We start from the raw sequence: 25,958 nt of genomic DNA on the forward strand, positions 1-25,958 counted from the left end.
CGGACCTGACTGGGGAGGAAGAGGAGAAACTGATGTGAACAGGAAGCGCGGGTTCAAGATTTCTAAAACTTTATATTTATACAGTGACATATACTCATGCCATGTACATTTCTATTATATAGGTAATGTGTGTATAGAAAGTCTGTATTCAAATGTTGGTAAATGAAAGTATGTATATAATGCAGAAATGGTCTGTCCCCCTCATCTTGCAATTCCTTTGGGGGATACAGATTGTAGGTAAGATGTTTAGTTTGCCCTTGAAGTTATGATATTCTTGCCTCGGGCTGTTTTTAAATACAATATAAAAACCATCTAGGAAGCTGCTGTTGCTCTAAGGCCATCATGCTTTGATTTGGCTCAGCCTCTAGTCCATTTTCTTAAGGCTCATGTATGCAGATTTGAACCCTGGTGCTCACCTGCTGTCAAACCAGATGCCTTGCTTACTGAAAGCTTCCAGAAGCCTCAGTGTTGTTTTAGCCACTGTGCTCCAAATGGATAAAATAAGGTTGATTGAGGGGAAAAAATGTAGCCCTAACAGTTTGACTTTCATTGAATATTTTACTGTGTTAACACTCATTGTTTGTACATAGACATTAGGTTTACAGAATATTCTGTTTTACATCGGCAAAATTCACAGTCCAAGAATAACAACATAACCAGGTCCCACTTCCCCCACACCCCCCACAAACTTCTGTCTACTCTACATCCTGGATAGTCATCTCTTTAGAACCTAGCACAACCTGAGGTCTTTCCTGGGCCAAGCCATCCCTTGCCATCACTGACTTGGCTTCTGATCAAGCTGTGACAGACCACCCTGTGAAATCCTCACCTCTTCTTTACGTCTAGTCTCCTAGTCTAGCTAACCCCCCCTCCCCCCTGAAGGTTAAGGCAGTTGGTTCACAACCAAGTTGTTTGGTGACCTTGGGTGAGCTCCAGGCAGGCACTGGGGTGAAGAGATGTCTGTGCAAAGTTACTTTCAGAATGACCTTGGGATGTTGGGTTTTAATGTTTGAAACAAGAAAACTGGGGGACATGTATCCTGTCCTGGGAAAAATGGAGACCATAGTGATAGGAAGCGGGGAGGTTGGAGTTCAAGTTTGTAAGTCATTTTGTTTTATATAGATAGCTGTCTGGAGGTTGGATAATTTTCCACCTCGGCCTCTTGAGCACTTCAGGCTTTTAGGTTTATATCCGGGAAAGCTGTGATTCTTTTAGTGTTTTGCATCTATTCTATTCTACCTAACTCCTGCAGCAAATGGCTTCAACTCCCTTCTCCTTTGGAATCAAACAAGTGAAAACTAAGTGTTAATTAAAAAAAAAAATTAGCTTCAGGGGAAGGACAACTCATATTACTAATAATTGAACTTTTCCCGACCTGGGAGCATTCCCAAAATGCTTACCGGTGTTAGCAATACTGCAGTACTTACCAGGATAGGAAAGACTTTTCCTTTCAGATCCAGTTTGTTTTGTTTTGTTACTATTTTCCTTCTTTGTCTTTTCATCCTTGCCTACCAGCTCAGGATGTTTTCTTTTCTCTTCTCTTGTCTCACTTGTGCGGGTCATTGACTAGCGTAAGTTATAGGAGCTGGACTTCCTGGCCCTCCTTGGCATCTTGTTGGGCAATTGAAATGGCTGGAGTCCTCCCTTCTGTAGAGGTCACGTGGTCTGCTTTCTTTGGTTAATGAAATAAAATCTCCAGTTTGGTAGCTGTCTTGAACAGGAAATATGGCAAAGTGGAAGACCAGTTCCTTTGTTCTTTTCCTTGGGGTGGGGTATTCATTTTTTTTATCCTTTAATCTTAAGATTTTCTCTCCCCTGAATTTTGCAACAGCCTTTGGGCTACTTGCAGTAATTTTTCAGTGTCCCCTGAAAACTTAGAAATTAGAAATGGGTATAAAGTGTATTCTGGGTTCTCCCTCCTCCCCCACAAAATCTTTGCAAATAAAGGAGTAGAGAGAGGGAGGATGAAGTAAGGGGGCTTCACTGCTTCCTAGGAGAAGCGGGGGAAAGCCAACTACAGCAGAAGGACAAGTGTTTAGAAGAGATGTGCATGGGAGCAGGGGCCTCTCTTTGCTCTTTTTCTTGTTCAGCATCAGTCACAAAGTAACACTTCAGTTTTGGCCACCCTTGTTCTCCCTTTTCCAACTTTGTCCACTGCCATGTAAGTAAAAGCCAGGCAGGCCAATGGGAAAGGCTCTGCATGCAGTGAGCAGAGATGGGACAGTCAATTTTATGGAGTAGAATTTAAAAATAGAGATATATGATACATATTTTTACAAGCAAGAATCTGTTGTCAAGATTTTCTTTTTTATATTTAGAGTTCATAGTTTCAGGGCAGAAAGGAAGTAAATAACTGTAAAAGGAAAAATAATTACAAGTTTTCTCTTTGAAAAATAAAACAATGGGATGTTCTAATGAAAGGGTCAAATTTTATGCTCTGGAAAGAGCTAGGAAAAGCCAGTTTTCCCTAATGAGTAAAATTATAAAGCAGAATGTGGCATTTTCATTTCACGGTAGCAATTCTGGAAGTTTATTTACACAGTCAGTTCCGAGCTGGAAGTGGACAGTCTCCATTCTTCCTGTCAGTCTGTGGTTTAGGGGGTGTTCCCAGTCAGCCAAAGCAGCACCGAGTGCAGTGGGAATGAAGAGAACCCAGATTAAAAACTGTGACTCAAAATTCTTGTTTATTGGTTTATGGCTTGTGGGCAGCTGGCTGAGGCCAGGATCTCCAGAGGCCCTCCTTGTGTTTCCCTCTCCCTCATCAGGTGGTTCGACACTCCGCAGGCCCCGTGCCTGGAAGCAGTGTGTTGACCAGATAGGAATAGGATCCGGTGGGTATACTAGGAAAATTCAGCTCTTCCTACTAACACTGGTGTCAGAGTTGACTGCTGGAACCGATAGGGAGGAAATAACCTTGGCCCCCACTATCTAGCCCAAGAACCAGCCTGGGTACCCAAGTACTTTTAGGAGTGGGGAGAACAGGATAGCGAGAAAGGACGGCCTCTGGTGAGCAGCTCTAGTGGTGAAAGAAACAAAGAAGGCCTGAAGCTGCTATCCTTTCTCCGGGCAGCCCTGATACTGAAGACGATGATGCTAGAGCCATATAGCCCTGTGCTTCCGACACTCTTGATATAATACTCTAGTGCCCCTGTGGGGTGTCTTAGCCCAGTAAATGGAGGGAACAATAAGGAGGATGAGAAGGCAATGACACTGCTCAGTATTAGGCAGAGATCTTATTAGTTCTTAAGCCGGACAGGAAGAAATCCAGGTAGAGGTATAGGGTGATGACTCCTGTACCTGCTGAATGAATCTTCAGGATTCTGCTTTCAGGAATTAGGTAGGAGAGGTCTTCTGACTATTCCTCTTAGCACCTCAGCTACAAAGCTCTAGAGGAGTGGGAACTTGGGGAAGAGGTGAACACAAACCAGGAAGACAAAGCCCAGCCCCGCTTTATTTGCTTTCCCATAGGGCTCCTGGGGCTTTCAGAGGGTTGGGGCATTTCAGTGCTACCTGTCATATGTGGAGTGAACGGCTTGGGTACAAATAAGTGGAATTAATAAGGTAGAAATTCATCTGTTAAATGGAATTTCTTAGTGGGTACTTTTCAATTTAAGAGAGCTAAAAAAACCTTTTTGGTTAGATAATCCCTTCTTTCCATCTCATTTTGGTTAGGCTGCCCACCACAGAAAAGAAAGCACTGGGAAGCAAGACCCGTCTTCTGAGATGGGATTCTGTCTTGGAGATGCCATCTAAATCTGGGACTGGCGAGTGGTCATTTTTCTGCCCTTCTAGCTTTCATCCAGGGGTTCCCTGTCTCTGTCCTCCTCCCCTTCTCCTCTTCCCGTCACCCCCATTTATACAAATATTCAATCCAGTCATTTGTTATTCAGTTCAAGAGGCAGTCTTTGCACCAATGTTAGGCTCGTTTGTACAGCCCCTATCTCTAAAGCAAATAGCAAACTGGGCCTCTGCTCCCACTGACTTTGGCCAGCAGAGAAACAAGATTGGCCCCTTCCTCTGCCAGCATGTTACAGAGACAGACACTGGGTGTGATGCCACTGCTTCTGGAACTCAGGAAAGAAGAATACTTTGGGATGGAGAATCTAAAGGGATGGAGGGCAAAGGTTCAGGGCTGAAGTTTCAAGCAGCAGAATTTCCAAACTCAAGTTTGAACTGACTAAGAGTATTCCCGCCACCAGAGTGCTGCTTTCTTCCCTCTACTGTTTGCTACAGGCGCAATCCCTGCAACCCACCTTGCCAGCTTTCCTTCATTTCTGTCAAGACAGAGGCATTTGGCAGGTGAGTGAGGGTCTTGAGGTGCTTTGGTCACAGGTGCCACCTGTGTCTCCTACTTGTGACCAAAGTGAAAGTGAACCACCCAGATGTGGTCTGGGGAATCTCGATCTTCTGCCTGTGTGCCTCCTCACTTCAGCAGGGAGATGTCATCAGCAAAGTCATCGTGTTGATGGCGGAGGCAGCGGAGGCAGCGCCACTGACACACCATGAGGCAGAGTGGCAGCATGAAGAGGGCGCAGATGGCAGCCATGACATAGGCAATGGTCATGAGGGTGGATTCATCTGTCTGGGGAATGTTGTAGCCACAGTCTTCCATGTCCGGAGTGACAAAAGGACCTTCCACTGCTGCCGTCCTGAATTCATCGTGTACTGGGGAAAGGGCAAATGTGAATGGGCAACTCTCATTGTCATCTAGCAGTTTGGATTAAACCACAGAAAGAACTTCCTGATAGTGAGTCCTTGAAATTGGCCCCTGTGGAGCCTGTAGTCTCCTTGCTTGGAGATATCTGGGAGCAGGACAGTGAGCCATTGCTAGATGGAGGCATGGCTCTCCTCCCAGGCTATTTGGGAGCAACAACTCTTTCCTGTCTACTTGTCCAGCAGAAATGATACCTGTCACTCTGAGTTAACCAAAAAACCAGCCCCATAAACCCAAGTAAACTCACCTGCTACTGCTGAAATCCAGCTGCAAGACCCTGCCACCATTCTGAAGTAGCATTCAGCCTAACCAAAGGGAAGCTGACAGGGTCACTATAAACTCAGCTGGCTGCCTGCTCTTGAATATAGAGCTCCCACAGGTGCCAAGGCAGCTCTTGCTGCCCTGGATCTCCAACAGAGGTTGCAGTCCAGACAGGGGTCACCATCTCAGACAATACAAAAAAAGCACAAGTGCTGGGCCTCCCCGGTGGCGCAGCAGTTGAGCGCTGGGTTGCGAAGCTGCCCGCGGCCTCTGCGGCGCCGGTTCGATCCCCGGCTGCTCCCCGGCCACCGGAGGAGGGTCCCACATGGCGCGCAGCCCTCTCCTGCCGCCCGCTGCTCCCCTCAGCAGTGTACTTCAGTCCTTCTGCCTGCTCTGCTCCCCGCTCTGGCTCTGGTGAATTCTCTCACCCTCCCGCGCTTCTGACTGTACCCAGTGCATGTATAAAACAAAAAAACAAACAAACAAGCCAGCAAACAAATAAATAAAGCATGCCTCTATTAAAAAAAAAAAAAAAGCACAAGTGCTGATCCTAGCTTTGCACAATATGTTGACTGAGTTGAGGCAACTGTTACTACTCCCCAGACTGACACCCCCGCCCTCCACTCGGTAACTGCTGGACAGGGAGAACATGGACTGACCCCACACCCTCATTTCTGGTACTCTCACCATGGCAAGCGCTGACGGCAAAGCCAATTCGTTTTCGGGCCCGATCAAAGACCACGTAGAAGCCCTCCATGATAACAGCTCCCATAACAGTGCCCGTGGAGGACTGTGAGATGGCGAATTTGTAACAGTCATCTTGGGATGTGGCCACATCTTCCACTGGCCGAAGGTATTGCTAAGGATAAGCAATCGAAGAGTGAGAGCATGTCTCCCTCACTCCATCCTTTACCCATTGCTGCCTTCTATGCTTTTAGACCACTCTTCCCTTTGCCATCCTGAGCTCTGAGGAGTGGGTTTTCTAAGAGCTTTTTACCACTGGACACTCATCTGTTTTGTCTTCCAACTTCTAGAAAGGCTTGCCTGCTCACTGTCTCCCCATATGGACTTTGTTCCCTTCCTGGCATCCCACCAACTCAGGTTAGAGTCATACCTGTGGAAGGATGGTGATGCGGAAGGACTGATTGGTGACTTCACCCATTAGGTAGAGGGAGATGACTGGGAAAATGTTCCAAGGGGTGGTGCCTGCTTGCCAGCACACCAGCTGCTCCCCGAGCCAGAAACCGTCTGGAAACTTCTCCGTCTGTGTTGGGAAGAAAGGGATCACAATGAGAAAACAATCTCTTTCATCACCCCACCTCTCCCATTTTCAGAAGACATTTACTGGACCCTCTATTTGCTTTTCTGAGGAATATCCAAACTGGGAAAAGGTGAAGTGCAACCCAAGGGATAGAGGAAGAGTGCGGACAACAGAGGCCAGAAATTTATAGCAGGGGGATTGTGTGATACAGTTTTTAAGGGATCTGAGCAGAAAGATCTGAGGGTAGATCGCTTGGTGCTTGTTGAGGAATGTGACTTCAGAGACTTCCTCGGACCTTCTGTTGTCTCCTGTACCCCTGTTCTTAGTCCCACTGACCGAGGAGGCAGCCTTGATGGATTTGACAGCAGCTTCAAACACTTTCTTGGGCAGACGCAGGTTGGTGGTACCACTGTCCACAATGCTCTTGTCATAGTTGTACTAAGAGGGAGAAGAGACAGTTAAAATTGTCAAAAACCATTTTTGATGCCAGGGCTTGACCAGAATTGGAGGAGTGAGTCTGACTGCTTGGGGTCCTGCCTGAACTGACATTCTGGATTTGCCATTTCTTAGGGGTTTTCCTTGGGCAAGTTATTTAACCACTGTGCCTCAGTTTCTTCATCTTTAAAATGAGGATAACAACACTACCTACCTCAAAGAGTTACTATAAGGATTAGCTAATATGTTTGAAGTGCTTAGAATGGTGTCTAGCACATAGAGAACACTCAGTAAAAGTTTGTATTATCTTGGGCGTGCAAGGATTGAATCTTAAAAATATCTTGTGTAAGGCTTTTAACTTTTCATAGTACTTGATTCTAATTTAACATAATAATACATGCAGAATCTAGGTAGGTAGGAAGACCTACCTTAGTAATAATGGCTTAGCTGCCATTTATTGCATATTGCTGTGTGTTAGGCACTGGGAGAAACATTTTATTCATTTTCTTTGTTTTCACCATAATCTTTGGAAAAACTACCTTTACCTCTGTTTTGCAGTTGAGGAAACTGAAACGCTAAAAAGTAAATTGCCCAAGGACACATAATAGTAAATGGCAGAAGCAGAGGCCCAGGTCTTTCTGATTCCAAGCTAGACTCTTGTACTTTCTCATATCCCCCTACAAACCATTTGCTCAAGGCCATAAAGTGAGGCAGCGAGGGTCCAGATGTGCTTTTTTCATTGCATTAAGTCATGTCTCTGTGAAAGTGCTCTGCCAGCCTCTGGCCCCTATCCTCAGGTCCTACGTCTCTGCCTTCACCTAACCTCATACCCCAGGGGCTGACCTCACTTTGTCACTACCGCAGACCAGCCATCCCCCCTTCCTCCTTGATCTGTTACCTCCTTGCAGTCCATTTTCAGATCCTGTCCGTTGATCTCCACCCGCACAATGATCACCTCATAATACCACTCCCGCCGGATGGGTGTGTACCAGAGACTGCCTGTGTACAGCGAGTGGTCGATGCCCCCAATGATCTAGGGAGAAAAAGGCAGGTACCAGTGTCCGGGCACAGAAAGAGCAAGCAGTGCTAACTTCTGAGGGTGGCAAGGCCCCCTACAGAGCGCCTTTCTCATCTTTCTGCTTCTCATCAAATGATGCCCCAAAGTGATTTAGTTTTTGAAATGTGTTCAGGAGAAGAGAGTTTCCGGGATTTTTAATTATTTGTTTCAGAGTCACACCCCGTGATATAAAGTTACTTAAACCTAAACTGGCACAATAAATGTTGGATGAGTGATTATTTGTTTCATAAGTTTTATTTTCTCCACTTTTTGGTGATGGAGAATCATTCACCAGTTGTCCGGATTAATCAATAAATAGACTTTTAAACTCCTTACATCTTGGCCTTCTGATCATCAGACTAAATAATCTAAATTTGATAGGGCTTATTTTCATTTCTTTGAATATTTTCCTAATCATTGATTCTTTCCAAGTTTATCATAGATACCTGGAGTCCTTTCTGGGACAATGCAAGGAAGAAAAGGATGGAAAAAGAAAAGTGGGGTTGGGGAATATGAAGATGTTTTCTTTTGATCCTAAATATGGAGCCCAAGACTATGGTATAAGCTTAAGGGGGTGAGGTAGGTGGCTCCCTTCTCTCTATCAATGTTAGGATTGCCCCTCCTTGGACTTACTCACCATGCTCCCTCCAACTGAGGCCAGTGCTTCTGACTGGTTGAAGGGAAAGCCAGCACCACAGAGCTGCAGGGAGAAGAGGTTGGGAACGTGGGTCTGCTTTACCAAGGAGTCAAAGAAAGGCTCCAGGGAGTCATCAGGCTGTGGCAGAGACAAAGAGAAAAAAACTCACACGGAGGGCCCAAATGGAAGGAGGCCAGCTTCCTGCCTAAAGTGGAAGGCAAAAGCAAAAATTTGGGGGATAGTCCTTGGGAAAAACCATCTTAAGGTACAGAGAGTTGGTGGAGAGAGGTTAACAAGTGGCTTTGGCAATGTAAGTAGGAAAGTTCTGATGGATCCAGAGCTCTATAAGATCTTTGATCACCATGCAACTATCTTACTCAGATTTATGAGGCCCCCTCTTATTCTCATGAAAGTAAATAGAAACCACAGCCTATTCCCGTACCTCTAACAGTGTCTGTATTTCTGTTCTCTATAGAGATGAAATTCAGACTGCAGCCCTGCCCCCCTGTTAAATAATTCTTTAAGCTGATTTGTTTCTCCCCCTTATTTCCCTCCCCCCTTTCTCCCAGCTTTGTCTCTGTGTAGCATGCAGTGTGCAGTGTGCACATATCACCTCGGGGGCTACGCTTTGTTCTCACCCTGGCGATCTCAGCATAGGCCAACCCCAGGATGCCCTCCCAGTTGGAGCCATTGATGAAGAACTTGTCTGATTCAGTGATGGCAGCGATGTTGGCACGCACGGTGACATTGGGACCATGGGGGATGCTCACCAGGTCGGTGCCCAGCTCCCCCTCCCACTTGCCCTGGGTGTAGGGCACATACACGCCCTTTCGCAGGTCCCGGTAGGTGCTGGACCTGTGGAAGGAGGAAGAGAGATGTGTTTGCACAACCACAGCAACTAGTGTAGGGATACATCAAATCTACTCAAAAGTGCCTGACCTTATTTCAGGGGTATCTTACAAGAGAGGCTTTCAGGTTACTGGACAGAAAATCCCTAGACCCAAAACAGAATATAAAGTGATCTTGCAAATAGAGAAGGGGAGCCGTTGCTGGGGTTTGCTCTCCTGTCTCCATAGCTCATATTCCTAGATCTTCACTCAGGCCCTACAAAGAACAAGCTTAGGCTTTGTGCATTGTGCCTGTTTCTGCTGCTGCCGCTGCCGACAGGACAGCTAGCGGGCATCTCTTCCTCCCCCTGGCTCTATCAAGCTCCCAGAAAAAGGAAACCATTGACTCTTGCTGCCTTGGTACCTGGTGGTACCGTCTGAGCAGTATGAAAGTGCCAGGCGGAGTGAATGTGGCACGTCCACAGCAAGTTCTTCCAGAGAGGGAGTTGCACAAGCATCTCAGCAGAGCAGGTAGGTACACATGGTGTGAAACACGCTCATCAACACACCACACTCCACCTGTATTTAATCAGGAACCAACCAGGGCTTGTGAGATGGGGGCAGAGGTGGAACCAGGACAAGGACCTGGAATGAAAACTCTTTCTCTGCCCCTGACCATAGCTTACCCCCTGACTGCTTTCTTCTGATAGGAAAGTTGAAAAGAAGAGGACTAAGAACATGGGAGGGGTGGAGGTGGCTTTCCACATGCCTGCAAGTCTAAGAATGGGATTTAAACCTCTACTTGTGTTTTCTCACATGGAGATGCCTTGGACATGAGATGCCCTCTCACCATTGCCTGCTTTCATGCTGAGAGGCTCCCAGGTTATCCCTCACTGCTGCTTCTCCCTTAAATAACCTCCCTTCCACCAGTTAGCGAAATCCAGCTGCTGCAACCCAGAGTGGCACAGGGTGGAGACATTTTAGCTTTCAGACCCAGACACTGGTGCAGGTAGTAGGTTCATATAAGGCTCTTCCTTCACTTCCTTGAACTATGCAAAACCACCAGCAGTAGCCCCTGGGTGAGAACACCGCGCAGGGAGCTGCCCTTGCTGCCTGCTCACCGAGACTTGCTGTGGTCAGAAAGCAGAATCACTGAGAAGGTGTGGGATGAATGCCCCTTGCCTCTCCGCTCAGGGAATGAGACCCCGAGATTGCTCAGAGTTTTGGTGTCGCTCCTCTTCCTTCTTTCCCTCCCACGGGAAGCTGCCCTGGCTCAGTACTGAAGCTCAGCCCACTCCCCTCCACTTACCTTTCCCCGGAGTGTACCTCCTCAGACCCCCTCTCCACTCACCTCTCCTGTCACTGTCACCTGCTTTGCCCTTCCCGTCCCCAGCAGGAAGAAAGGATCTGAAGCGCTAGTCCTCCTGCAGCCCTCCCCCCTCGCCCTTCCAGGCCCCGTGTGCTCGGGGAAGGGACTCACAGCTGCCGCTGGTAGTAGCGATGCAGGAAAGGGTGGGGCGCAGCCCCCACTGCAAAATTACTGCTGCCTGTATCCACCAGGATGTTAAGCTGTTAAGAGAAAAGGGAGAGAGACGTTATCCCCTGGAGACTCTGGACTCCCCACCCTCATTGTCCTTCACCCCACCGGCCACATCGCCTGTAGTATCCAGGATTAGGGTTCCATGATATAGGATTGGACAGGCTGACACCTGCTAGTATGGTGACAGAGCATGGGGTCCTATTGCAAGCCCATACTAGGCTCAGCAGCCTGTGTCTGCTGTCTTCTCTGCAGAATCTCAGTGTTTTCTTGTGCCATCAGCCACATTATCTGGGTGTGTGTGAATGTGTGTGTGTGTGTCTGTGTGCGCTCATTCCTATTTTTCTCTACCATCTGATTGCCCTTACTTGTGTTTCTATTTGATTCCACCTCAGCTCTTGCCCCTTCCCCTCCTCTGCTGTTTCTCCTAGGCTGCATATCACCCAGCAGGCAGCTGGCTCATTCCCCTCCAGCTCAGAGAAGAGCTATTCTTGGAGCTGGCACTGGCAAGGGGAACTGTGAGGACCACGACAGCCTATGGGGCCCACATGTTTCTGACCCTGCCTGCCAGAATGTGGCTCCCTAAGCAGGGGTCCCCTTCTGCCTCAGAGGTGACACAGGCCTGTGAATCCTGCCAGAAATAGTGGGGAGCCAGGAGCCCAGTATGATGTCCTGGGCTCTTGGCCTTTGGCTTAGTGAATGTGGGCAGGCATCTTCTTGGTGCTCCTTGCTATGCCGCTCCTTCTAGCATCTCTTCTTGTCCTTCATCCCCCTTCTGATGCTGACCCTCCCTCCCTTAGTTCAGCACCATGTTTTGGATGCTGATTATAACCTCACAGGCTAAATGATGAAAGGCCCCGTCTCATGATAATCTGTGAGCAAAAACCACATCTACCACCTCAGCTTCTCCCCGACCTCAGGACCCTTCATTTCTAGAGCCTCTTTCAGTGCAGTGAAGTCAGCTGGTTCAGGATTTGGTGCAGGCTCTGACATCATCTTGGGCAGTCACTGCTTCTCTGGGCTTCAGTTTCCTGCTCTCTGCTAGATTCTTTCCCGCCTGGGGCCCTTTCTGCTTAGTAGTACCCTGTGACTGCACCTGCCCCAGGCCCACTTTGGTCTCCTGGCCTCCCCACTGCTGCCCCAGCCCTGTGACCCTGCCTCTGCCCTCCTTCCCAGCCCTAACTCTTGGCCTGGCTCCTATTTCCCTCTACTTCCCTGGTCCTCTCCAGGGTCTCTGAGAAGCCACCAGCTCCAGATGCTGAGCTTTCAGTGAATCAATAGAGCCAGAGCACAGCAGTTCAGGTTTCAATCAACCAGGTTAATGATTAAAAAGGCTGCTTCCTCCTACCCTCCCCCTTGCACCAGGACTCTGCTCCTAGCCCCAGCCTGGCTTCTTATTTACAGGGATCCCCGTCATCACTGGACCCCAAGGAAGAGTTTCCTCCACACCACAGGTTGCCAGAGCTTGGCACAGGACTACCAGGGATGTGCGTGCGTGGCTGCTGTAGAAAAACGTGACCACTTATACACTGAAATGGGGCTTTATCTGGAATCTCCAGGCCTACCTATAACAGGCCCCTGCCAGTCTCCCCACGCCCCTCAGCTGCAAGCCACTCCCTCCCCAGCCTGGAGGCCTCAGATTCCAGTCCCCCATCACTTGAGGAAGTGGCTACCCCTTCTACCTCAAAGGGGGTCAAAGTCCAAGTAGCGTGATGTCTCCACTCCCTTCTCCCTCACTCTACTCCCCTACCAGGAATTCTGGCCACCACTGCTCTCTCTTTCCCCACCCTGCCCCGCCACAGAAAAAGAGTGGGACCAAAATAAGTAGTTAAGATTCCCTCTGAGCAAATGTCTGTATGTTTGCCCTCTGCCTGTGACCTTGTTTCTGGGAGGAGTGATTTCTGCTCCTGCCTTTCACTGTTTCCCCCCCACCCCTGCCATCAGTTTGGCCTTTCTCCCCTTCTAGTTCCCTGAAAGAACCGGAGCCGGGGGCGTCATAAACTGAGCCAGGTACTCATTATGAAACAGGATAGTGGAGCGCAGCCCATGAGGGGGAAAAAAGTGGGAATGGGGTGCACGCAGCCCAACCTTCTAAGCAGATGCCCTCAACTCTTTTTTCACCAAATGGGAGCTCTCAAGTGGGACCACGCTCCTCTCCCACCACCAGCCATTTCAACTGTGGCTGTACCGGCCAGTCCTTCCTGTCAGTTGAACCTCCAAGTCAGGCGTGGGTGGACTCCACCGCACCTTGAGAGCCAATTCCTTCCTCCCCTCCTAGGTACACTGACCCTATTTTTTTTTTTTTTTTACATCTTTCTCTACCTGTAGATAAATGTTATCCCTTTGAGAATGTGTATGCTGTAATGTATCATTTGTTTTCATCTTTTAAAATAACTTGGTTCTATAACCTATCTTAATTTTCATTCATCAGAATAGCTAATAGCTAATGGCCTGCTCTACCTTATTTATGATCCCCTTTCCTCAGGTAAATTCAACCATCATACCCCCACCCACAAATCTGGATTCTTGCTACTGGTATTTACAAATTCTTGAGTCTCTTCATTAAAAAATATCTTAATCTCACATCTGCCTCCAGCCACCCACTCTCTACTTCACAACCAAGGTTCTCAGCCAAGCTGTCTTCACTTCTTCACCTCCCACTCATCCCTCAACCCATTCTAAAACCGAGTTTCATTTCTATCCCTCCCTCCACTATAAAACAGCTCTTACTACTGTTACCAATGATTTCATGTTGCCAAATACACTGACACTTTTCACATTAGTCCTCATCTTACTTGATTTCTCTGGAGCAGTCAACACTTCTCCCTCCTGAAACACCCTTCCCTGACACCCTATCCTACCTCTGCTCCTATCTGTCTACTTTTTTTTTTTTTTTAAGATTTATTTATTTATGCATACAAGAGCTGGGGTACAGGCCAGAGATGAGGGGGGTGAGAGGATTCACCAGAGACAGAGTGGGGAATAGAACAGGCAGATTGACTGAAATACGCTACTGAGAGGAGCAGCGGGTGAGTCAGGAGAGGTCTGCTGCGCCATGTGGGTAGCTCCCTGGATGGCCGGGGATTGAACTCATGCTGCAGAGGCTGCGGATTGCTTCATGGTGCGGTGCTTAACCCCTTGTGCCACCAGGGAGACCCTATCTGTCTACTTTGCAGGCTCACTTTGCAAGGCTTGGCCTTTGGCCCCCCTCCTCTCTCATTAGATCTCACCCACAGAGTGGCTGTCACCATCACCTCTATCCCATTGACTCCTAAGCGTGTAGGCCCAGCCTTCTCCCCACGGGGCTCCAGAAGCAAGCTGCCTCAGTGATATCTCAAATCAGGGTGTCCAAAGTGGATCTCACACGGTCTTGTCCATCTGTCTCTCCCCAGTGTTCCCTATATTAATGAGTGGTGTCGCCATCCATCTGTTCCATAAGCACTCAGAGACATCCTAGCACTTTCCTCTTTTTCACATCTCTAACCCAGGCATCAAGTCCTGTCAATTTGCCTTCTTAAAAGTCTCTTGGATTTAGTCTTTCCTTGTCATCTGCTTCCCCACCCCTAGGCAAAGCTATCCTCATGTCATCCTGGAATATCCCAGTAGCTTCTCAACTGGTCTTGGCACATCCACCTCTGAGCTCCCCACCCTGTTTTACACTGTGTCTAGAGTAATCTGTTCTGAGTGCAAAGTTGACCATGTCACCCTCCAATGTCAGTAGTTTCCCTTTGCTATTAAAATAAAAACTTAGCTCTCCTGCCTACCTGTAACTATGCAGGTGCCTTTCTTTTTCTTTCTTCTTTTCCTAATAAACATGTCCTTATACAATGTAAAAAATAAAAATTTAAACTTTAAGATTGACAAGGGCCCTTCATGGTCCGCCCAGCTTAGCTTAACCCATTCTCCCTCAAGACCTCTCCCTAGCAACCATGCTGCCTCATCTATAGTCCTCAGATCAGCCCTGTCCCTCCCCCAAAAGCTGTTGCATTGGTGACTCTGCCTAGACAGTCCTCCTCAACACCTGCATTTTTGTCTACTCACCCCCTATCAGTCTTCAGTCCGAGCTCAAAAGGGACTTCCCAGGGGAGAAAGACCGGGTCATATTCTCTTATTAAAATGCTCCCACAAGGATCTGTCAGTTCAGTCCTGAAAAGGTTTTTTCTCTAATTGCAACCTGAAGTTTTGCATGTCCTCCTGTCCCTATAGAGTTTACTTATAATACTAAATATGTCAGAATATAGAGATAGAATTTCATCACCACCTAGCTTCTAGATTTGCTTAATATACTCTCTATATAATACCTAATATATCACACCTTACCCTTTAAGCTATCTGCTCTTTTGTCTCTACATTTCAGTTATCTGGACATAAGGTTAACATACACTTACGCTCAGAATTTAATTGTAAAACTTCAATGTAAGCTGAATAAAATGTGAAAATTGTATCCCTGCTCCCCACCAAAAAAAATTCTTCCATAGAACTTGCCACTCTCTTATCTCACGTTGAATCTTACTTCCCTGTGTATATAATTTTTTAAAATCCCTATTGTGTTCCTAGTGGGTATCACAGTGTCTGGTAATAATTATTTCTTTAATTCATTAATAATGGCTAGAGAAAGGGAAGGGGGGAAGGACTCTGCAGTGGCTCCCAAACTGTGGGTATTTTCAGGATAGTGGGGTGGCTCTATCTCAGACCTGCCTTTCCTTCACCAGGCCCGCTGGGGTGACACTGCATGGCTCTGTCTTCAGGCAGCCTGGGCACCTGGCGCCATCTTACCTCCTCCCCATCTCTCAGGTGGCAGGCTGACTCAGGAGTATCTGTAGCCATTGCCTTTAGATGCTCAGGGGATGGCAACCTAGGGTCAGGGCTCGGTCAGCGCCAATCACTTAACAAACAAATGTGCCCCTGGTGGCCTTGGAGGGATGGCAGCTTCATGGGAAGTGCTAACAAGCCCCACAGGGAAAGCCACACCTGCCAGTTCCACTCTGCAGACAGCTCCACCAGAGCTTTCAGCTTCCATTTTATAGCAGGTAATGAGGTTGGTATGGAACTGGTGAGTTTAGGATAAGTTCTTTGTTCCTAAAGCCCACCTGTCTTGCCCCAACTGTCACTAGCAGACAGAGAGAGCTCTGATTCTTCAGGAAGAAAAGAACCTTCAGTGGTCATCCATCCATCAGCCTGGAGAGATGGAGGCTCGTTCCAATTCTGAAAGAGCTCCCGTTATAAAAGGCAAGAACCTTTCTTGGCAGCTACTACAACCTTTTGCAAGTCTCCTGAAGGGGGCTTACCTCAAACCCTTCCTACTAAAGGGGAAGTCTGTTTCTGTGTGGGCCTCAGAGTTGGTGGGTGAAAAGCACTTATATTCTTGTACAACATGCCTTTTAATTAAGCCACCGATGTAGAAACCTTTCTTCCATTTCACAGAAGAGGAAACTGAGACCTAGAGTAAGTAAGCGATTCATCTTACATAATAAACCACTCAGTGAGGACAAGAAGCCATTGGTTCTGAATAACCCCAAGTCTAGTCTTTTATCTACTTGACTTTCTTTTCTCCTTTGGAGGGGAAGTATTTGGTAGATTGATACACTAGTAAATTCGCCCCCACCTTTTTCAAGCCCTGTGTGATCCTTTCTGATATTGACACGGGGTTGGCCATATGACTTGTGTTGGCTAATATGACTTAAGCAAACCAGAGGCTTGATAACTGCTAGTGCATTGGGGGTTGCCCTCATGCAATGCTGCTCTGAGGCTCAGCTTATTCCCCGCTCCAGCTGACCCTTAAACTGCAACCACACAGTGAGTCCAGATAAGGCTTGTAGAAGAACATACCCAACCAACAGAATCCTAGAAAACAAAAAGGCTCATTTTCAGCCACTGTGTTTTGGAGCAGTTTGTTACATAGCATCAGACGAATGACAAACCTATCTGAATTAAGTCCTTGGATCCTTGACTCTCACGGTATTGAATCAACCCTTGGTCAATGCCAGTGAATGTCTAGTTGCTATTCTTCCTCGCCATGCTTCTGTGAAGTCTCTCACCTCTACACCTATGTGTATGCTGTTTTCTCTACCTGAAATATTCTCTTCCTTCTGTGTAACTTCTATTCAACTTTTAAATCACAGTTAAAACATTTGAAAAGTCTTGCCCTGAGACCCCCAGCCAAGATTAATTCCTCTTCTTGCAGGTGCTCATGACACCTGTGCTTCTTTGTATGCCATTCATCAAGCTTTTAATCACTTATTTAATGTTTGTCCCACTGAGCTCCATAAGTGTACGGAGTATGTTTGTATTTTTACTATCTAATTTGCATCTAGTTCTGAGTTGGTACGTGATTGTTAAAAAAAAAGGTGACAATATTTGCCTCATCTCCTGTGGTTCTCTGTGACCCTACAGACTCTTGCTATTCCTCCTCAGTCTGAGGGTCCTTGAAGGTGCAATTTTCATGGCCGTTGTACATGGTGACAGTGACAATGGCGCCTACCAGCCCCATGCATCATTGACCAAATACCCCACAGGGTCCTTTGGTCTATAGAACAGTTGTAGTGCTTCAGGGCTCCTTGGTCCCAGAGCCTTCTGAGTCAGCTTCAGAAGCTTCCCTACATTTCCAGACCTGAGCTTACCCAAGGCTGAGAGAATGGGGTAAAGAAGGACATGAGGAGCCTAAAATCATCAGCAGGCAGGTGCTGAGGCCAACAGAGTGTACCAAGCCTGCCTCACACTGATGCAGTGACTGGGGCCTGTCCACACCTCTCCCACCTTCACCAAAGAAGCTGACTCAATGAAAATGGCCTCCTTTTCCCTGGGCATGTCCTCTGCCTTCCACTCCACTCTCCAGGCTGAAGCTGGTACTCAATACCTGGGAGCAGGCAGGCTCCCTGGTGCCACTTACTCCATCTTGGGCTGTTGTTTTAATTTTAATCCCAAGGGAATTGGGCCACTCCAAACTTTATCTCATGCACCCTTCCCCTTTTAGACCGGGCGCTTCATGTCCCCCCAGTCTCAAACCCAGCCCAGTGAATACTTATCAGTGCTTCCTATTGAAGTGAGATGGGTGTGAATGCTCAAAATTTCATATGTCTGTTCTTAAAGAACAAATCTAAGACTGGTATTCACACAGAACCCTTTTCAAATCTTATGCAGGAACCCAGTGTACCAAAGAGGAAAAAAACCAAATATATCCTGTCTTTGCCTTCCCTGTGGTGGCTCTAGAGGCATCTCTCCAGCATCAGCCTCCCTGGAACCTATTGGACGTAACCCAGTCACTGTTAGCTACCTGTTTTTCATTGTCAGACAGTGAGTCCTTTCTGTTAGCTAACTTTGTCCCACCCACAGGTGACAGTGGCTTCAGTCCTCTCCTGGTCTGTCCTCAGTTGAAAATGCCCATGGCAGCTGGGTGATGCTCACACACAGCTTGTTTGCTAGGGTCATTGGGAGATGCCAGGGCTCACTCCCTGTACTACTTGGGAAAAACTCCTCAGCTATTGGGAAAGACTCACTGGTGGTGTTCACTGAGCCTAGAGGCCCATCAGGGAGACATCCTGCCCGGATATGGTGGGGCTACAGTGTGTGGCAGTGGGTACAGGGTAACAGTTCAGGAGATCTGTTCAAAGAGGAGAGGCTGGTGTGGGAGAGGCAGGGAGGGGCTGAGCCAGTTTGCTCTGTGGCTTTCTCAGAGTCTGTAAGGAAACAGAGGTAGGCCTCGTGCCTTCTCCATGTCAGCCCCTAAGACTATTAATTCTTTGTTCTCCGAGGATATACCTCCCCCTCTCAGGAACCACTGGCCATACACAGCACACGGAAGTGGCAGACGGGCAACAGTGAGCACTCCCAGCCATCTGGGTCCATGCTGCCAGGGAAGCTCAGTGCAGCTCTAGGACCAGGAAGACGGTCTGGCTGCTTCCCAGAACTCTCCACTGCTCAGACCCCAGGAGAGAGTTGGCTCCCAGAACACAGTGAAAATAGTTGTCAGGTATAGGGGCTTCCCTAAGAGAACTTTAATGAGAGGGCACCCTCTTTCTCACCAGCTCCCCACCCCCACCCCCAGCTGAACTCTGTCTTTACTGACCCGGGAGGCAGAGGAGGATGAGATGACAGTATGAGGGTTCTAGGAAAGGCTGAGGTACAACATGAAGCCCAACCCCAATCCAGGCAGCTGTGGCCTTAGGACTGGGAAGGCAACATATAGAACCCGGACCTTTCTCACACAGCTTTCCTAATTAGGAGGGTGGTTCTTTGATTCCACCCTCAATATTTTTGATGCCAGAACTCTTAAAGACCCTGAATTTCACTGTATGGAAACAATAAAAGCTATTCTGGGAGGGCCAGGAGATGTGGGAGCAGGTGGAGCTGAGAGGACTTGGTGATGGAAAAGGTGGAAGGACCAGGGTCTTGTCTGCTTAACTCTCTCCTAACACTTTCTCTCAGTGTAGAAGTTCCTTTACAGGATGACCCACATCATAGTTTGAAAGCACTTGGTCCTTGGCTTTTGAGACTCTGAACCCTTATAGTTATTTACTTCTTTGATCATTTTCTCTTATTCCCTCGATCCTCATCTACACACAAAATACTTCCCCTAATTGTTTTTTTCTCTTTTTTTGGGAAAGATTTTATTTTTGCATAGAAGGACTGGGGTTTAGGCTAGAGGTGTGGGGGTGGGGGGGCAGAGAAAAATTCACCAGAGACAGTGACAGGGGAGCAGAGCAAGTGGATTTACTGAAATACACTGCTAGGGTAGGAGCAGTGGGCAAGACAGGAGAGATCTGCCGCATTATATGTGGGTCAGCTCCCTGGCTGGAGATCAAACTCAGGCTGTGGTGGTGATAGTGCTGAGACTATACCCCTAGGCCACCAGGGAGGCCCTTCCTCTTTGCTCTACATTCTCTCAAAGAGCAAGTCTGTTTGCTAATGGGGCTTCCATACCCACCAGTTGACTTGTCCAGCCCTAACTTCTCTCCTGGTATCTAGATCCCTCCTTCATAGCTGACTGCTACATATATCCACAGGACTGGTCCACTGGCATCTCAAAAGTCAACCAGCATGTCTCAGACTGTGGAGCACTGGAAAGAACCCCAAAGACCTGGACTTGAATCCGAACTCTGTTCTTTATCTGAGAAACTTTGGGCACACCACTAAATCTATAACTCAGTTTCCTCATTTCCCCAAATGGGCATGCTGATACCTATCCCTTGTATAAGGTAGAATAATCAACATGGAACTTGGTGAACTGTATATAGTGTGCTTTTAAAATGTGCTCCTTTCGCTGTTTCCTGACACGAACAAAGAGAGGTTCAAAGGAGGGGAACCTGTCTCCTCTTCCTCACAGGGGCAGAGAACACCTGGTTGAACCACAAGTGAAGATAGTGCTTGGGCATCTCTGCTCCTTTCTCTCCTCAGTGCCGCCTCCCTCTTTCAGGCCCTTGTATTCTAACGTAGATCCTTGTCTTAGGCTCTAGTCTTCCCAAGTTATTCTCCACACTGAAATTGTTTTCCTAGAACCCAAATTACACTAGACTATTCTTCTTCTATTATTACACTTCTACTATTACACTTGCGAGGACTCTCATGTCACCAGAATAAAACCCAAACGCCACTCAGCTCTCAGCATCACTACCATAACTTTCTGCTTCTAAGCATAGCACCTGCCTCTCTCCAGGTATGTTTCTCCCCACCACTCTCCATGTAGCTAAGTTTTTTCATCTTTCTAGGTCATATTCAATGGTACCTTTTCCACAAGCCTGTCCCAACACCCTGTCAGAAGTAGTCATTTCTTTCTCTGCACTTCCAAGACTCACTGTTCTCTTTGTGCCAAACACACATGGTCTTGTAGGCTATTTAGGTGTGGCTGTGTCTGTCTCACACCAAATTGTGTACTCTCTAATATGGGCTAAGATCATGATGTTATTTTTCTCTGCTGCACATAGTAGGTGGTCAAGAAGTATTTGTTAAATTGAACTATCACCACATTTCGATCTTAACAATTGAATTTATCCTGTGTCTGAACAGTGATGCTTACACCACTATAATGAGGTGACATCCTTTTATTTAAGGGAAAAGAATAGAAATATTTTCTCTACGAGCTCCAGTTCCGCACTTACAATTGCCCAGCAACAGTTCCATTACATAGTCTCACAGTTTATTTATTCAATACTTTTAGGTGCATGTTCTGAATCTGGCTCTGTCAGAGATATTAGATAGAAAGAGAAATAATAACATGCAAAAATATTATTTTAAAAAATAATGTTCTTAAGAGCTTGAAGTTTTATGAGAGAAACACGCACAAAAAGTTATATGTTCCAGTAAGTGTATTGAGGAGATATGAAAGGTGCCATGGGAAAATGGAAGAGAGACATTCACAATAAACTCTCTCTTCTTCTCCCCCAGATATGCATAGGTGGAGTGGAGGAGACACAGCAGGGACACAGGGCCCTAAGCTTCCTGGCTTGCCACCTGGCCAGTTGTTAAACCTTCAGTGCCCATTTGTTCTGGTAGAAGCTGCAAGCGATAAGACCTTAGTATGGCAAGAATGACTGTAAAGAACAAAGTAATTTATGCAGAATGTATTTTCAAGCTATATGTAAACTACAATGATAAATATACATTTATGCCTGTATATTGTACTACGAAGCCATCCCCCCAACTTTCCTATACCCACAAATGGTCCTGTTAGCCCCCAGTTCAGCCCAAGTCAGAATCAGAATCTCAAAACCATCTTCGATGTGTTCTTCTTCACCCTTCACACCAGTGTCACCAAGTCCTGTCTGTCTGCCTTGTCACCTTATTCCTTGCATCCTGTTTTTCCTCTTCCTTTTCCATCTCATCACAGCCTCATGCCATCCTTGTCATAGTGCCTCACACTTGGGCTGTTGTGACAGCCTCTGCTGCCTGTCTCTCTCAGCTCCTTTCTTTCTAAATCTCAGATGTCTCTTCCTAAAAGATGGCATTCTTTATGTCTTGCCACTGCACAAATAAATTAAATTTCCTCCTTATTCCTACAAGCCAAAGTCCAAACCTTATAGTTTGGCAGGTATGGCTCTGGGAAATTTGACCCTTTATCCAAACCTGTAACGTGAAATGGTTAGGGTGTCTCCAGAACAGACTGTTTAAGTCCAACAACACACATAACTCATTTTCTGGCCTCTCCAAACCTGAGGGGGAGAGGGTGGGAAGGAGTGGACATCCATATAAGAAGTGCAATTACAGTTTCGTGAGACAGATGCCATTTCACCCACTGGGAGTAGGCTTCCCCTCTCAGCCACCCTTCAGTACCATGCTCACAGCACATCTCCTCCTGGAGGTCTTCCCTGATTTTACCTTCTCCTTTATAGCACTCACTCATCAGTGCTTCTTAAACCTGGGACTTAGCTCATGAGATTTTGACTCAGTAGATCTGGGAGAGGGCCAGAGAATTGACAAGTCTAAGAGGCTCTGATGACAAGGATCTGGAGACTTCCCTTTGATACCACCACTATGGATTATCTTGTACTAGTACTTATACTTCCACTTCTAAGTCTTTGTGGGCAGAAAACCTACTTCTGTCTCTTTGTGGATCACCCCCCAAAAGCCAGGATTTGATAGCCTGGCACATAAAGTGCTCCCCAAATTTCACTTTTATTCATTTAGAGGACTCTACTATCTATGTTCTCACTTGGTGCTGACAACAGCCCTACCAGGAAGGGAGAGAGGGCCTTTCTTGCAGAATGATCAGGAGAGAAAGTCACCAGAGCTGAGAGTGGCTGGTGCCCACTTGGGTGGGAAGCTGTGGGGCCATTGGCAGGGTCACTCTAAACATGGCCTCCCTGGGACTGGTTCTCTGGTTCTTTGGGTCATAATGATTTTAAACCCACTTTCCCCTTCTCCTAGGAAGGGACTAACATTTACTGAGCAATTTCTCTGCAATTTTTGGACTGGGGGGTGTACACATAGTTCTCAGGGGTCTGGAGAAGTACAGTAATTGGCCCCTAGTTCTACATGTGTCGAATACAGAGGACCTGGCACCCAATTTTTTGTGGTCAATTGCATAGCACAGAAGAGGCAGCAATGGCCAGACAAATTGGGAGAAAGCGACTTTATATGTATTGGAGGCCCATTATGTGTCCAGACGTTTTTCACCTACATAGTCTCATTCCTCACCATTAGCCTCCAAAGTAGACCTCATTTCACCCATCTTAAAGGCAGGAAAATTGCTTCAGAGAGGTTATATAATTTGCCCAATGCCACACAGCTGGGAAAAAGAAAAACTGGTCTGTAGAGCCAGACTTCCTGGTCTGTCTGACCCCAAAGCCCTTGTTGGTGCCACAGCCCTGCTCTTCGTCCTTGTCACAGGGTCTGTGCTCAGCTTGCAGTGCACATCATCAGCAGAAACCATTAAGTCCCAGGTATCCATACCCCCTGCTCCCTGAGGTTATGTGGCATTCTGCTGGCATAGGCTGCTGGAGGTTGGAGCCACACTGTCTCATACACAGTTCTGACTGTTTCAGGGGAGGTTATAGTGCACCAGGAAGAGGAAGAGTAAGTGGGAGGGAGAGCAGAGTCATGGGTCAGCCAGACATAGGCCTGAGCCAGACAAATCTCAGGATTGCTTCAGTCAGGTAGTTGGGAGGTTTGAGTTTCTCCCAGACCCAGTGTAATAGCTTAAGGAGAAGTTGGGTGTGACTGTTCCCTCTCCACATAAACACACTCCCACCTTCATAGACCCTCCCAAGGATAGGCCTCCCAGACAAATATGCATTGGCATAGTTGGGGGTGTGTGCGGAGGACTCCCAGAAGTGCAGACTCAGATTCAAGGTGACATACACGAACACTTACAGAACTGTCCTGCCACCGTGCCAGGCTCACCCACAGAGGAGGAAATACGCAGAGGTCAGCACAGCCACCCAAGGCTGCTCATGCCCATGCTCCCACCCATCCAGAGGCCCAAAGAGTACACTCCACCAGCCAGCTTGGAGGTCCCTTGGAGGACTGTTAGGAAGGATGGGGAGAGTGGTACTGTTTTCTCCTTAGCTGCCATATGCCCCTTCTCAGCAGCACCTATCAGTTCATGGAAGGAGTCTCCTTAGCCCTCATGGTTTCCTTTCCCCCAGGCAGTCCCCCCTGGCCAGAGCGCGGGAGGCATGGTGTGGGGGAGGGGCCGGCATGCAGAATGCAAGGGGGAGGGGAGGAGGCACCTGGAGGGGCCAGGAGTCTGTCCTGGGCTTCTGGCTAGAGTAGAGCTCAGAAGTTGTGGGGAAACCATGCTGGGCTGTCCCTGTGGAGCCCAGACAGTGGGGAAAGGGGTTGATCCAGCTTGTGGGGGATCCCTCAAGGTGCTGGGAATGATGGTCAGATACCAGATTTCTGGATCATCAACGGAGTGAGGGTTGAGTGACCGAGATGGTGTGGAGGGCTTTGGGAGATGCAGGTTTGCCTAGGGCTGACACCTGTTCACAGAGCCCCATGGCTTGGACCCTTCCCCAGGTTGGGCTCCCCCAGTGAAGTATCTCTTTTGCCCCAAGTTCTTACGGAGGGGTAACTGTGAAAGTGGGAGTGAGAGGAGGGGAGGGAGGCTGGGGGCGGGGTGGAAGGTTTTGGGAAGATTTAAAGGGGAAGGGAGGAGGGAAAACGGATCATATTGACTGTCACCAATATGATCCCAGGGGAAAGGTTTGTGGGGAAGTCCTCTCTTCCCACCCCCACCCCCATCTAGCCCACAGTAGCAAGGGCCTGCATACTGCATCCCCAGCAGGTCTCCCCCCTGCTCATGCACAGAGGAGGGTAGTGCTGGCCTGGTGACCTTACCGTCTGTGGGGGGCTGCCCACGGTCATCTCCACATAGTAGCCCTGGCCGGACTTGCCCCTCAGGTTGTCCACCATCTCCACAAAGCTGCCTCTCCGGCTGGGCTCCTCCTGCTCCTCGTCGGTCTCCCGGGGTAGTCGCAGCCCCAGGAGGGCCCCCCCAAGCCCGCTTCGCAGGGGCAGTCGGATGCCAGGCTGGGTGCAGTGGGCAGGCAGCATGCCGGAGCCCATCCACAGCAGGAGCCAGGGCAGTGCTTGGGCCATGGTGGGCCCCGGCCTTTAAGCCCTCTGGCCCACGTCCGTCCTGTTGCCTGCCCCCAACTCTGGTGCTGGTGGTAGCTTCTCAGGGGAGTGAGCTGCGAGGCATCAGGGCTCCAGAGCCTGCAGGCCCCTCGGCCAGCCCCTGTTCTGGCTGTGGGTAGCAGGCAGGAGAAATCCGCAGAGAGAGAAGGTGAAGAGAGGAATCCGAAGCCGGGCTACATCTGGCCGCTAGCGACCAGCCTCAGCAGCGTTCTGGAAGAGGCCGACTCAGAGCCTCCCCAGGGCTGGGAGGGGCAGGCATGGCAGGTCAGCCGGTGTCCCGATCCTCCCGGCAAATCGGCAGGGGGCAGGGGCTGGGGCTCCGGGCTCCTGCGGCTGCGTTTGCTGGTCAGGCCACCATAATCCAGCTCCCAGCTCCCAGGCAGGCTGGGGAGGCGGAAAGACTTGTGGCGGCTGCTGTCAAAGCCAAAGGGTTTTCACTTTTCCCTGGGATCGCTGGGAAGTGTAGTCTTCCCATGGCAGGCAGCCCAGCTTCCGGGGCTGGTGAGGGGTCTGCGATGCCCTCTGCCGAGACGGAGTCCACCCTGCAGCATCCTGGCAGGAAAGGTTTCCTGGGCTCTGCAGGGCGGGAAGGGCCATAGGGATAGAGTGGTGGCCGACCTCTCATTCTGTCGCTCTTTTATTCTGTACACTGTATGTCAGGCATTCTGCTAGTCACTGGTGCTCCAGAGAGAAATAAAATGCACAGGCACCATAGACAATGATGTGACATTAAGGAGTAGGGATTTGAGACACATCTGGGGGATCTAGGAAGACTCAATCTGGTATTTAATTTAAGCCCTCAAGAATGGTTAGAAATTCCATGAGCAGAGATTGGGGAGCAAGAATAAAGGGGATGGAAAGGCCTTCTAGGGGTCCAACTGCATAAGCAACGTCCAAAAGGGAAAATGCAGGGCCAGTCAGTCCTCACTGGAGCCTGCAATCGGGGGGCAGGTGAGCACCAGTTGAATCTTTTCTCTCTGAATCTTTTTGTGCCTTTGATGCTCTTCCTGCTCTCACCTCCACTCTAGATGCTGTGAATCTTGAAGACCCTCCTGATTTCTGTTCTGTCAGTTAGACCAAGGATAAATGGCTGTTATCAAGTCTAAAGCGTTGTCACCTATGAAGAATCTGTATTAACTGGTAAGAGCTTAAAAAC

The 25,958-nt window shown here is 48.2% G+C and overlaps 1 protein-coding gene across 6 annotated transcripts; it reads right to left on the reverse strand.

Annotated features, from left to right (window-relative positions):
* Positions 1-4,423: 4,423 nt before the first annotated feature.
* BACE1 (beta-secretase 1) lies at positions 4,424-24,763 on the reverse strand (the record flags this gene model as incomplete). Of its 6 annotated transcripts, none has more annotated exons than XM_084249673.1 (9): positions 4,424-4,665; positions 5,663-5,834; positions 6,090-6,239; positions 6,573-6,674; positions 7,570-7,704; positions 8,366-8,428; positions 9,136-9,220; positions 10,673-10,761; positions 24,503-24,763. In XM_084249673.1, 9 exons carry the CDS (start codon positions 24,761-24,763, stop codon positions 4,424-4,426), a joined length of 1,299 nt encoding a protein of 432 aa, XP_084105799.1. The 6 variants fall into 6 exon arrangements, with proteins under 6 accessions (XP_084105799.1, XP_084105798.1, XP_084105796.1 ...); XM_084249672.1 differs by having other exon boundaries at positions 8,366-8,503; XM_084249670.1 differs by having other exon boundaries at positions 9,004-9,220.
* Between the last annotated feature and the right edge of the window lie 1,195 nt (positions 24,764-25,958).

The sequence above is a fragment of the Talpa europaea genome, assembly GCF_964194135.1.
Source record: "Talpa europaea genome assembly, chromosome: 12".
NCBI lineage: Eukaryota > Metazoa > Chordata > Mammalia > Eulipotyphla > Talpidae > Talpa > Talpa europaea.